At 40.1% G+C, this 14,468-nt stretch overlaps 1 protein-coding gene across 2 annotated transcripts in view; it reads right to left on the reverse strand.

The window, feature by feature from the left end:
* The window catches only part of zbtb20 (zinc finger and BTB domain containing 20), a 43,830-nt gene that overhangs the window by 14,767 nt on the left and 14,595 nt on the right, over window positions 1–14,468 (reverse strand). Inside the window, exons 2-4 of one of the 2 annotated variants that reach the window (XM_017308580.2) lie at window positions 5,415–5,575; window positions 4,551–4,597; window positions 1,147–2,667 (exon numbers count right to left, since the gene is read on the reverse strand). In XM_017308580.2, coding sequence (XP_017164069.1) covers window positions 1,147–2,667; window positions 4,551–4,572 — 1,543 coding nt within the window. In that variant the 5' untranslated portion in view covers window positions 4,573–4,597; window positions 5,415–5,575. The remainder of the gene's footprint in view (window positions 1–1,146; window positions 2,668–4,550; window positions 4,598–5,414; window positions 5,576–14,468) is intronic. The other variant, XM_008427769.3, reaches the window with a different exon arrangement.

A 14,468-nucleotide genomic window follows, 5' to 3' on the forward strand; every position in this document is an offset into this window, starting at 1 on the left:
ATAGGGACTATGTTGCAGGATTTTGTGCAGAAACACCTTAAGCTAGAAGTTAAGTAAACCTGAGCTAGCTTTGTTTTAATTTTTTTATTCCACTACGTGCTGCTTGCTGCAGAAAATGTGGGGAAAGCTTCAATTTAAAAACACACGGGGTTTTACCTAATAGAAAACCTCTTTCTCACAAAATTTGTAAATATAATTAATCCTTGGTTGCCATAGATTATTCAGATTTAATCTTGTTGAGTGATCGATCCATGATTTATCATCTCTTCCGTATGCTGCTCTGTCAGTAACCTCCAAAGCGAGTGCTTCTGGACAGGAAATGGACTGTAATGAATAATAATGGTTGTTTGAGAAGGCTTTTTTATGGGTCCATCTAATTATATGATATTTGATTCTTTTCCTTTGTGATGATGGTTTCCCCGGTACCAAATTGATGACGTTGACATTGTTTAAAGAAGGAACTCTACTGACATTGTAAAGTCAAGGAGAAATGATAAAGACACTTTTCAGGTGCGACCGTATAAATATTATTTTATAAGGCAGCTCAATCAGTCTGTCATTCAGTTTATGTGCTAAATACTTACAATTTTATTATTTAATCGAAGTAGTGTGACTGGTGCAGATGGTAAGATATCCATACAGTTTGTTTCTGAGTCTGAGTTATATTTTATTTTAAAGGAATAGTTTTGAATTTTTTGATAATGTATGCATTACGTATAACGTATCCAAATGGCTCTGATGGTTTAGATCGTTTTACTTTTATGATAATATGTAAAATAACAAATAAAGGCGTAAATATAGGCATATTTTATCCTAATTGCAAGCTCTTTAAAACTGTTTTGAAATGAAAACTTGTACACTGAAAATCTTTAAAATTACTATCTTCTTTAATCTGACCTTTAACCTAACTTTTTACCTTTTTACCATACCTGGCTTAAAATCAAACCATGCCTCATTCTAACCCAATCTACTGGTCTCTGTGAAGCCATAATCTGATACAACAGCTCACAACAAACTAAATATGCCTTTTTTCGACATATGATGAACCTTTTGTATTCTGTTACTCTTGAAGTCTGCAGCTACAATCTGAGTGAAATATTTATATGATTGAGCATTCAACATGTATATTTTAACATTTTGACTTACCAGTATGGACAAACATGTGTTTGACGTAATTCTGTTTGGCAGTAAAGGTCTTACTGCAGAGAGTGCATTCATAGGGCTTCTTTTCACCCGGACCAATCCCTCCTGCAGCCTGCTGCTGCTGAGATGGAGCCTGCTGTACGGACATGGGGTTCGGGAATGATGGCATTGCGGGCGGCGGCACTGCCACAAACTGGGGCTGCTGCTGGCCAGGAAGGTAAAGGAAAGGCTTGTGGTCTCTAGACGGCTGCGTGGGGAAGAGTGTGGGCAGGAAGGAGCTTCCGGCGGTGCCCATCACTTGGGAATTGCTGGGCACGGTGATCGGCATCCTCAGGTTGCTGGTGTGTGATTCTATCTGGCGCATGTACTGGGACATGGGACTGAGTTTGACTGAGTTTGGCAGGGGCTGCATCATGCTACTGTCACTAGTGCTGTGGGAAGTGTCCCCGTCCTCCGTCTTTTGCATCCGCTCTGGGGACGAGTCGCTGACCTCTATCTGCACTGGAGTTCCTTCGATGCCTTGCTGCCCTTCCCCAACCATGTCTCGACTGAAGCTTGTCAGGTACGGCTGCTGCTCCATGGTGTCTGTCTCTGTGCTGATGGAGGAGCTGACCCCTGAGTCAAAGTTTTCAACCTTGGATTCGCCCTCCACGCCCTCGTTGTGGTCAGTGTCATCTTGGCAGTCCCCCATGTCGTAGCAGGTGAACTCGTCTTCGGCCTCCTGCTTTATATGCATCCCTCCTGTTTGGATGCGTACCGGTCGTGGTTGCTTGCGGCAGTGAGTGGACTCTGCGCTGGACATGAAGCGTTCCACCTGCTGGGACCGTTCCTGGATGCGGTTTATCCAGGGCGGATCTTGAGATTGCTGGTCCTTCTGATTGCTTGGATCATAATTTGCTGACAGGGGGTTAACGTAAAGGGACCGCTCTCGGGTGCCATTCTGCAGAGACAGGCCGGGGTAGGAGTACAGGGATGTGTATGTACGATCTACACTTTGCTGTGATGTTACTTGCATATAGCCTGACTCTGCATCACTGCTGGGCCCGGAGGTGCCAGACTCTGGTGTGCCACGGGGCGTCTCCTGGCCAGAATCTCCTGGTATCACAGGGAACCCCCCTGGACCAGCCAGGCCCACATTCTGGGACACGATGCGGGTGCACTCATCGATGACGGTCTTGATCTGCAGAATGCTGGCAGCGGTGAGGATCTGCAGCGCTTCTGACTGAGAAACCCGCAGAATTCCACTGTACATAAAGTCAATCAGCTTCTGGATGGATTGCACTGAGACCACAGAGGGGATCTCGATGTCGCTGTAGCCCAAGAGCAGCTTGTCCTGAAAGAATGGGCTTCCAGCGGCCAGCACGCACCGGTGAGCTCGCAGCATGCTTCCATGGATCCGAACGGTCACGTCACAGAAGTGCCCGCGGTTTCGCTGCTCATTGAGGGTCTCAAGTACAGAATTGCTGAAGTTGTGGAGATTGATGTTATGAATGCGCTCGGTCATCCCCTTGCAACTGATGTCACCTGGAAAGAAAGAGCAATAAAACTCCCTGAAAAATTAATACATAACGTGAAACGTTGTTCTGACCTCCCAATTAACTGGTGCAAATCTAAAAATTAGAATATCTTCAAATACTTTGCGTATTTCAGCAATTCAATTCAAAAGATGAAATATATTTTCTAAAAGATGAATTTGGAACCTACAGAATCATGGGTAAGATTTCAATAACTGAAGATAAGCTGTTAAAGGTAAAGCAGCAGATTGTTCAGGCCCAATCTGAACAATTGGGCCTGAACCAATTGTTCAGGCCCAATTGGTTCTGAACAAATTGATGGAAAGTTGAGTGGAAGGAAATTATGTGGTAGATGAACAGGAAAAACCACAGCCTTGAGATTATTGTGAGTTTGATTATTCCCCAAACTTTGGAGACTTTGGGGAAGATTCACAAAACGTAGGTGGTGGCTGGAATCAGTGGCCGCTTCCAAGTAATGATTTCAGTCTACGGTCTATACCGGCCGATAAATTATGTCCAGACATTCTGCGGGGAGGTGAACCATACCACTATTACAAATCTATATCCATATTGAAAGACACTGTGTGTCTATCTGTAAGTAATTACTGTAATTGTGTTGCTGTCACTTGCTAGGACACTCTTGCAATCCCAGGGAGTTTTTTTCATCCTGGTTAAATAAAGGTTGGGGAAGAAGAAAGGTACTTGTGTAACGTCTGAAAACAGTTTATATCTTTATGTCTCAGCAACAGGCCTAAGATGAGGCCTTCATGCTATGAGTAATGTACTTGTCTGGGCAAAACAAAAGAACTTTTTGGAATGATCGGGAAAACATTCAGTCACGAGGAAGATTCCAGAGGGACAAGAAGACAATACGACCCAAACAAGACATGTGAATGTGCTAATATGCTTACGTTGGAAAATGAGGGACGCTGTCCAGGGCTTTATTGGTTTTGTCCCTCCTAACTAACATTAACTTCTACATTTTGGGCTTGCTTAATCTGTATTTGGATTGCTTAATAAATCTACTTATGTATTTAAGTCTGTCTACAGAGTCTACACTGACGCACACCACATAGGCATACTACAAAAAAACCCCAAAATATACTTTACTCCCAATCCTGTGACCACTGTAATTTAAGGGGTAATACAGGACTGTGGGACGCAGAGGCAGAGGTAGCAGAAGATCGCACTCTGTGAAGCCTAACCACGAGCAGATTAAAGTTAGTTTACATCACACAAGTCAGATTAGACATTTTGTCATGTATAATTTGAAAGGAGGGTGAATGGTTGTGAGTTTACAAAACATGGATGACGTGCCACTACTTTTACATTCCTCGTCTTTAGCTACCCCTGAAGCAGAGACGACAGCAGAAGCATCTTACCTGAGACGAAGAGAAAAGGGATTTGGGAAATCAAGTCATCTGCTGTTAGTCTAATGTGCTTTATCAATGCAGCTGTCCATTAAGATATTCAAGATTGCTGTGCTTCCCTCTTCTGACACGCTTTAGGGAGATGCTGGTTTTATTATCAGGTAGGACTTGGAGCCCACATTGTCCACTACTACTACCTGCTTTAATGACCATGGTGTAACTGGGCAACGTTGGCCAGCAAAATATCCCTACAGAGAATCAGCGGAGTGATGGCAAGAGGAACATGAAATTCACTAAACCTAAAATGAAGGCTTTTATTAAAGCAACCTGGGCTTCCTGAACACCTCAGCAAAGCCGCAGGCTGATCGCCTCCATTTTCTAATCTTCAAAAATGAACAGAAATAAATACTTGACGTGTATCGGTCTTTGTGTAATGATTTTATGTAACAGATGAATTTCATGCTTTGAATTGAATTACTGAAATAAAGGAACTTTTTGTTCTGTTTGCCAAGAAAATGTTTACCTTTTACACATGGCAGTAACATGTTGGCCAGCCAGGTTTACAAAAACCTACATTAAAAAGAAAAATATATATATATTCTAGCAAAACAAACTAAATAATTCAGATTAAAATAAATTTAATAACATAAACAGTATGACTAAAAGAATTAATGATTTTATTTACATTCACAATGTTGCTGCTTATTACTATGGATGATGTAGAAAACTTATAGTTCAACGAAGCGAAGAACAATTAGGAGGGTTCTCTTATTAAGCGCTCGTGTTCAGCGTTATTCTGAAGTGCCTAAAACAGCCTTTAGGTGGCGCACTGGGCTAAAAGGACAACAGGCCTCTTTTGTCAGCCATGTGTTCACGATGATGCCGTTTTCTAACTACCCCTTCAATACACTAAATGTGCCCTAGCTGATCAGAGATAACCTAATGTGCTTTTTCCCCCTCAGTGAGCAGATAGAAAAGAAAGGAAAATCCAAATGAAATAGGGAGGAAGTGGAAAACTGAGATATTTAAAGCTGCTACAAAATTAATTTAGTTGGCATGTAATGCTTGTCAAGTATTGTGCTGTTTTTAACTGAAGCTGTCATCTTTGGCTGAGTTTTTTCCAAAATACTTCTCAGTAATTAAAAAATTTTACTACTTGCGACACTGAAAAATGGAAAAAAGGCACATAAAAATTCGGCAGAATTTTACCAGAACTGTCTTTACTCAATATGTGTCAAAAACACTTAAATAAATAATCACAAATCTCACCCAGAAAGTAGCACGCTATTATTAAATGACATACTATGAGCACATTTACTTTCTAAACAAAATTACAATTAAAATAGTAATGTAAAAAAAAAAAAAATGAAGTCGCCCCATTACTCACAGTTAGATGATTTTTTTTTGTTTGTTTTTTTTTTTTTTAATGAAAATGCTTGTGAGGCTGGTGATGAAGAGCGGGTCAGTTTGCTGGTGGAGATGGCTGATCAGTGGCCTGGTGCTAGGCAAGGCTGTCAGTCTTCTCTGTCCAAATCATGTGTTCCTCTGCTACAGTGTTTGGAGAGGAGGGGAAGGGGAAGAGAGAGGGGGGGGGGGAGAAAAGACAAAGACAAATCTTAATGCCACATTCTGCCTGTCGATGTTGCCACTCCCTTAATGAACCCAGAGCCACAGTAACAGGAATATCTGCCACAGACGAGCTGCAACAGATGTGTGAAGAGTTTTTACGGCAAAGCGAGTGGACGTTTCTGTGATCACATGACTTCAAAATCACAAATCAAGGTTGAAAATGATTTTGCCTTTGGTGCCAGTTTTTTTCCCTCTCTCTCTCTCTCAACTGCAGGATAACAAAGCCACACCCTTGTCAAAAAGAAAAAAAAATGTTACATTCTCCAAAATTTCCAGGGTGGCCTTTTGTTTAAAGAATGATTTTGAAGAAATCAAAATCATGATAGGTTTTTCCTTTGTCCAAAATGAAGCCTGTGTAACACTGCATACAGATGTGGAGCAAATTTAGGCTGAAATATAATGGAGATGAGTCAATTATTAAACATGCAAGGCTTTCACTGGAAATCACAAGAAAGGCATTCAACAGCGTGAGGCATGTGACGTGCTGGTTTGGTGACGCCAAGAAAGCCTGACACAATCGCTCTTCTACTCGGCAAACGCATTAGCACGCAAATGTTTGACCCCCAAAACTGGCAACAAAGACGGTGTAAGATAAACCACAGCGTACTAACACATCACTTAGAGTCAGGCAAGTTGGGAAAATACATAAGAGCAGGAGGAAAATCATTTTCAGGCACGTTCCTTTTTATTAATGTCACATTGTTCAGAATACATTAAAGTACTACAACCAGTGAAGCCTTAAAAGTATCTGGAAATTACACACTTATCATTAATGTGGGTTCAGTTTGACCTGACACTCTTAAATATTTTTTTTTTTGTGTGGGGTAAATTGAATATGAAAAAAAAAAAACACATTTGGTTCCACTTCCATTTGCCACAACACTAAATTGAAGTGCTCTCTTTCTGAAATGCCAGCAACCACACCGGGCTGCTGAGTAACCAGAACGGGGCTGGGATTTGACCAGACCTGCACATTAGTGTTGACACAAATTATTCTTTCACTGCTCTCGAGAAGTTCTAAAGAAGAACCCAACCACGTCTGGTAAATTAATGTATCTATATTAGATTTTCCAAGGTAGCAGATATATTTTAGGCAATGGATGTGCCTCAAGGAGGATAAGCTCTTTCCATGCCGTGAAGGATAATGTCTTGGAGAAAAGCAAAGGTGAAGATGTTCAAACATAAAGGATTCGGTTCCCTTGGTCACCCCGAGTCCACACGCTCCGCTCTGAGAAGTTCTGAATTCACCGCACCTATGTGTGTTTCCTGAAATGTGCTTCTCATGTGGCATAATTGATGCGGACAAGTAATGGCATGTTTAACAGCAGAGGGTAATCACTCTAAACTGAAATGGATCATTCTGTGTCACAGCAAACAACTACAAATGCACTGTTGGTCAAGACAAAAGGACGCCTCAAAGTAAAATCCTTAACTATGACATTTTCATACACTTCTCGCTATTACAGCTCTCTAATCAAGTTTAAATTAACCATGTACACCAAACAGGCCAGCCTTGAGAATGTCTATCTCAAACATTACTGATTTCCACTTTTCTTTGGGATCTTCTGAATCAGATTTTCTTTTTAAGGACTTTAACGGCTCCGTATCAGTTTATTCCTAAGCCAATTTGTTCCCACCATTTTGTGCCAACTGTAAATAAATCACTCCATACCCATGTACATGAAACCACGACGAATCTCTTGATTTTTCCATGTGGCGGGGTTGGGCGATATGGTGACAGTAGATCGCGAATAATTAGAAAGTGCAGACGAGTTGCCAAAGCAGATAGAGTGAGAGAGAGAGGCCATGTGTGAAGCACATTCTACACAGATTAGCTCTATACTGCTGGTCTGATACACCAGTTTCACTTTCCTCTTTTTTCTGCAGCTTCACAAATTAACTAAAGTATAAAGAGAAAAAGTGATGTCAATACATAGAATGGTAGTGAAGTGGTTAGCCTCAATGTTTGAAAATAAAATTATCACTGAAGCCATCTTCAGCTAGTTTCCTATTACAAACGATGGGTTTTTTGGTTGTTGGTCAACCACATCGTGTCGAATGCGTACCTGCAGATGCGAGCAGTAGACAGTGAAGGCTCAGCGTGAATATTTTGATCACCATAGAGCACCAAGATTTTAATACAGCTCCACTTTTCACCTTACAACGTGCAAATAAGGCATTTTTAAAACACTACAAAAAAAAGTAAACTACAGGAATAATCGCCTCCTCTAGCAGATGCTAACTACATAGCTGTTAATGCTAAATCACAGTACCATATTTTCCGCACTATAAGGCGCACTGCATTATGAGGCGCATAGAATAGACGCTACAGGACGCGATTTGTTCCGTTCTCCACAAATGTGGATGTGTAATAATAAAGAAGAGGTACCCGAGTACTTTATATAGTAGGCTGCCCCAGTCATTGTTTCACTCACGGTGTTGGTGTTGCGATATTGTGCCCAACTGCTTTCTGGGTAACAGACCAACCGACACACTGCCGGCGCCATAATGTCTATGGCCGCCGCAGTCTCTGTCTCTCTTCCCCCGCAGAGGAGAGCCTTCCGCAACTGGGCCGGGGCGTTGCCGGACGATGGTGACCCTTCTCCGTTCGCGTACAGCATGCTCGTGGAGAAGTCATGCTAAATGACCTGCAGACGACCTGATTATCAGGTAGTTAGGTAGATAGGTCAGTCAAACTTTATTAACAAACCAGCGTTCTAACAACTATCCCAGCATGCACCGCGCGCTTCTTCTTCTACGGGGGAAAATGAAGTCGGCGGCTGCTTACCGTAGTTGCTAGACCTGTTGTGACTCAATATTGGTCCATATATAAGGCGCACCGGATTATAAGGCGCACTGTCGGCTTTTGAGGAAATTGAAGGTTTTTAGGTGCACCTTTTAGTGCGGAAAATACGGTAAGTAAACATTTCTCAATTTGGTTTGTCTGCTCAACCTGCTGCAGGTTGTCAAGAGTTATAGTTGAACTACAGACCTTGTATCAGTTTATTTTTGGCAGGAAAACCAGAATGAGTACATGTCGGTTTATGTCTCTATTTTCAAACATGAACACAGCAAAACCTCAGTAAGGGTCTTAACCACGTTTAAACCACTGTGACCTTCAAATAGCATTCTTTAAATCCAAATAAAACACGTTAAGGTGAACCGCTCTTAGTGGTGAGCGCATTCTGTGTTCACAGTGAAGACTGCATTTTTTTCTATTGCAGATAAGTAATGTAGAAGATATTGATGAAAGTAATACCACGGTAAAAAAAAAAGTACAATTGCTTTGACTGCTGCTAATTAAGTCTTTACTAAAGATAAACTGATCATTTTGATGAGTTTGAAAAATGTCATAATATTGATATATACTGTAACGTCCCTGTTAAGTAGAAAATGTGGACTTTAACTAAGCTTTGGTGTTACTCAAAAAAACAAAATTTATTCTGAGTTAGGTATAATTTTTTGAAACATGCCAACATAAGAAATGCAACTTATGCTTGACGCAATTTGTCAACTGAATACAAACGTTTCAAATTTGTTTAGAAAATGTTTGGGGTTTTTTATGCAGGGGATTCTTATCTTAGAGGGAAAATTTATTTATATACCTTTTAGGCCTACCTTCCACCCTTATTTTCATCATTTAAAGTATTTTCATCATTTATGAAGATAAATTCTAATAAACATGTTGAAAATAAACTAAAAGTTTAATCATGTAGCATATATGTTTAGCTCAAAGCCTATAAAATCTGGTGCAACTGTACTGTTGAACACAATTTTTCTACCACTAGTCAGAACTAATTTTCATGTGAAGATTTGGGTATGAAAAAAATATGCAAAAGAATCTGGTTGCACAGCGTAAAAAGTCATTTGTTTAAACAAAAATAAAACGCGACAGGTTTTCTGATAAAGTCTCAGTTTTGAATCCATCACAAAATCAAGGGATGACAAGATTATCCGCAATTTATGCTGCAGATTTTATCCTTTACTGCGATTATTTTGCCAATTCGTATTGCTGTTTGATTCCCGCCATTAGGAGTTAGAAATCATATACTTAGCTAAAGTGTTTTAGAGTGTTTTCTTAAGTTTGAATTTTGATGAATTGTAATGAGAATAAGCTTTATTGGCAGAGTTTAATAATTAATATATTATGTTAATAACTGGGGTTAGGCATTTATTTGTCATTTATTAAAGAATGATTATTTTCACAATAATTTCCAACTTATGTTTAAAACCTCCAAAACTGTCTGTATTGTCGGAATTGCTATTTTATTATTATTATTATTATTATTATTATTTTCTCCACTGTGTTCAAAGGGGTATCAATAAATATCAATAAATTTAAAAATATGATTAAATGCAGTTACAGGTTTCCAAAAGAGGTACATTACAAATGGGAATGTTTTTCAGTTTGTGGTGGTATGATTGCTGTGCCCAGAAAAAAGAAGTAATAAATGGTTCTTATTGTCACTTTTGTCAGCTCCACAAAATATTGTAATAAAATTTTAAACCCATATTGCCTACCTCCATTAATAAACATGGCAAATTTAGATTTAAAATGATTTCCGTACAACTAAGGAGTGTTAATATATTTGGAGCGATGCCTGTCTCATTTCCTGTTAGAAACAATGTACAAAGAGTACTAATTTTGAATTAAAAAATTGTTCATTTACAATTTTATTAAACACAACGCACTATTTATACCCTTCTCAATATCCAGTGGAAGAGTCAGTCAAACTGTTGCCAGCTTTTTGCTTGTGCTCACTTGCACTCTGACAATTTATCTTTGTTGAGCAGTTCCAGATGTTTGAGGGTGGGAGGCCACCCTTAAACAAAGTTTGTACAGAAAAAAAAAATGTAATTGTTATTCACCATACTATAAGTAAACGGGTATAAAATGGTTTGTTTTCAACAGGAAACAAGTAAGAAGGGATGAAATGTCAATGCTATTAATGTTGAGGTATGAATTAATGTGCAGAATTTTACTATGTGTCAATATTTTAAATGTAGGTTGTAAAAGGGTGAAAAAGGGTAAAACACTCTTCCTGTAACCTGTACTTCAGATCTGAACATCCAAAAGATAAAAATCTTTCCTTCCACATTGAAGTGGTTTGGTAACCTGTTGTCAGAAATGTGCAAGTACTATTGTTGGGCCACTCTAAAACATTAGCATTTTTTACAGTCAGAAAGAAATATTTTTCCAAATTAAAAGATTGCTGTTAAACTTAGATCTTCAATGGTTTAGGACTTAACTGTACACTGACTATTATATAAAGCTGGAGCCTTTACTCTACTGGTAATGTAAAAAAAATAATAATAATTTTTTTTAAACATTTCTAAAATCTTATTGAGTGTTATTATCATGACCCCAACATTGCATTTTGTCTTATCTCACATGCTGCGTGTATTGCTACACCTCTAATGAATAACAAAAAAGAATTCCAGTCTGAACCAAACAGGGAGGAAAAAAAGCCGAAATTTTAATAACATCACTGTTTTGAACGACCTACGAACTTCTCCCCCATTGCGGAAATGTTTTTCATTTATTTTCTAGTGAAAATCAAACAAATAAAAATATTATATTTTGTAGCCCTTTGTGTAGTCATCCTACACATATTTAGTGAAATACCTAAATCTATCCCCAACAGTAAATATTTGACCTTTTTGCTTTCCCTTCAGGAGTTAACTTAAGATGCAACTGTATCCTGCTGCCACTGACCCTTTATTCTTTGTTTTTGACAATGCAAACATGTGTGTAGGTGTGTGTGTGTGTGTGTATATATATTCCCAGTTTGGCTTTTCCTTTCCCATCCAGACATGTAGATTCACCTGCCTGAGGGGTAAAGTGAGGTGAATGCTGGCAACAAAGGAGCAGGCCAGGGGAAGGCAGGCTACTGTTGCCCAGACTGCCACTCACAACAGTGGTTCCATTTTAGCCGTGACACAGTGGGTGAGCAGCAGCCAGCGCCTACCTGCAGTGAATTCTAATCAGCCCAGGGGTCTGCCTCCCCTCCCTCGCCTCCTGTACCCTGCCTCGGACTAAAGGGGCTGATGATCCTTCAAAATTAATTAGATCCTCGTAGGAGGCGGCCATTTTCTTTCACTTGCCAATAGAAAACAGTATAGAAAGAAAAAAAATTTGGAAATCGAACTTAATTCCACATGTTTGCACCCCTCGGCCCACCATATTGATTTTTCTCTCCGTTTGCGTCTACCTGCTTCCTGTTTCATGGTGTCTAAACTCTTTTGCTTCATACGTCTACATGTCCGACGGTGCCCCCCCCGACCCAAACACCCTCTCCTTTTTTTTTTTGCCTCTTTCCTTACAAACCTTCCCCAACGACCCCCACTCACCCCACGCCTCTCTAGCTGCGTCTATGCTCTCCCAGCTCTGTGTCTGCCTCTGTGGAGTTTACTGTCAATAAATCCCCAGAGGTCAGTTTTGTCTGCTGGAAATCAGACACAATGCTTCAGACCGCCCCAATGCAATGCATGCTCCGCTGCTGCCACCACAACAAAAGGCTGAGGAGGGGCGGAGGACGGGGAGGAGAAGGGGAAGAGAAGGGGGGCGAGAGACACACACACACACACAAAAAAAAGAAATTAAGACAGGACGGGGATTGCAACTTCACCAGCCAGACTCCAGGTTAATCAGCTGCCTGCATTAGGTGACAAGCTCCTGAAATACGCTGCATCAAATTGGACATTAGTTAATCAAGAAGAGGGGGAGATTGGGGGTTAAAATGGTGAGGATGGGGGATGGGTCTGAAAAGAGACACATGAGGCCCGATTATGAAAGGAGCGGTATCAGCCACGTGAATAATGTACATGTTGAATATGCAAATAATGCTTACAGCGCACAAACACTACGGGCATATATTCAAGGGCCCTTGTACATTTAAATCTAGGGACAAAGGGGCCACAGGGCACCGTGGAGAAACTCATGTCTTCGCCTCGGTGGATCCGATGGAGACTCGCACACACGAAGAGTGTTGTGTTGAAGTTTTTGCTTGCAGCCTCTACGATCTCTAGTCTTCTGTTTGAAGAGTAATAATTAATTTCAGTCTTCTATCCAGGCAAAATCAAGCTTTCTCACTTTGGGATCCAGTGCAATTCAGCGCACTGTGTAAATATATAAAGCACGGACACTTTGAAATGCTCACCAATAAGGGTGCAGGTTTGATAGGGGATAGAAGAGGGCGTGTTTGATAAAGGTACGCTATGTTCACCTGACAAACAGTATCCAGGCACGACTCATTGTTATCACTAACATCTCCAAAAGAAAAGTTGAAAAAATATCTAATTAAATGTCAAAGAACACTGAAGGATCGCAGCACTCCTCTATCTACACCATAATAATGTATTAAAAATTATTCATCTCCAGCCAACAAAGTTGTGATTGCTGATTAAATCCAAGTAATTCAGAGCACCGTGTGTCTTATTACCTTTGAGTGTTTCTCTATAATGCTGTGAAGCACTTAACACTTAAGTAATGCATCTAACTCGTATACGCTACAGGAAAAAAAAAAAGGCAGCAGAAAACAAATCGCAGTGTCAAGATTTAATTGATTTGCCTTTACAGCAGACGCTTGGAAATCATCAACAAGAACACGTAGGCTGCTGACAAGAGAAGCCAACATGTTCACACAACATTTACATTTTTCTTTTTTCATTTCTACTTCTCCTTTGGCTGAAACCTTAGGGGGCGTCACTAAAGCTATAGTTTTCAATAAATTAAACAGTAATCTCTTCTGGTTTGAAAGAAATTTTACAAACACTGCTACAAACTGGAATTTTTATGAGCTTTAAAAATAAGAGGACGGAAGAGAAGGATCAACCTTCAAGACTTCAGTTTAAACACACAAACAAACAAAAAAAAAAAATCATTTGGCAAATTCACATGAATAAACGCCCTCCTCCTCTTCGGTCAGGGTGTCATGCAGTAATTACACCAGAGAAATGTTATGACCACTGTTAAGCTCAAAGTGCTTGAGTGACCAGTATTATAACTGTGTGTTTCTCTGCATCAGAGGGACGTGTACTAACGCTGTAAAGCACCCTAAATTTAATCTGACTGTTCGCGATTAGTTCCACTGCCAATAAAACGTCTCAAACAGAAAAGCAGATTAATTTGTTAAGGCATTCGGTCCGACAGAAAAGCGCTCATTGTGACAGGATGTGAGGCTTTCAAATGAATTCCTCAAGCATATAATAATAATAAACACTTCAAAACATTACTCAATTTGAAGACGGTTAAACAATTTTTATTTTTATTTTTTTTGCAGAACAGCTTGTTTCTGCGTCTTCATTTGGTGGAAAGAACACATTCACCATGACCTGTTATCCACAGCAGCTTCATTGTGCTTGGACAGATAGGGGGGATAATACACTTTTCAAGTCAAAGTCCATATAAACACTGAAGAATCGGTGCCATTGGTGAAATTCTTTCTCTGCTTTTAATGAAGACTCATCTAGTACCAGAAAACAAGCAGCCCGCTCTGGCACAGGGCCATTTAAATTAAAGATTGTGCGTTGCTTTGGTGATGGAACAGAGAGGCATTTGACCAAAAAAATCTTAGAGTTGGCAAATGGCTCCGCTTTTGATGATGAGCATTTGACCAAAAATGAAACATCTGACTACTCATATGACAAACTCCAAATACACCTCTAAGCCCCCCCAATAGGCACCCCCCCGAAGTGAATAATGTTAAATTCAAGAGTTATCGCTTAGGCACAAGAGTCCGCAGCAACTGCCTCTCTACAGCTACTACACAAGTCAAGGGCATTTTGGCTCTCTAAAACGAGACCTCACAGG

The sequence above is a fragment of the Poecilia reticulata genome, chromosome 14 (genome assembly GCF_904066995.2).
Source record: "Poecilia reticulata chromosome 14, P_reticulata-male-v2, whole genome shotgun sequence".
In the NCBI taxonomy this organism is placed as follows: domain Eukaryota; kingdom Metazoa; phylum Chordata; class Actinopteri; order Cyprinodontiformes; family Poeciliidae; genus Poecilia; species Poecilia reticulata.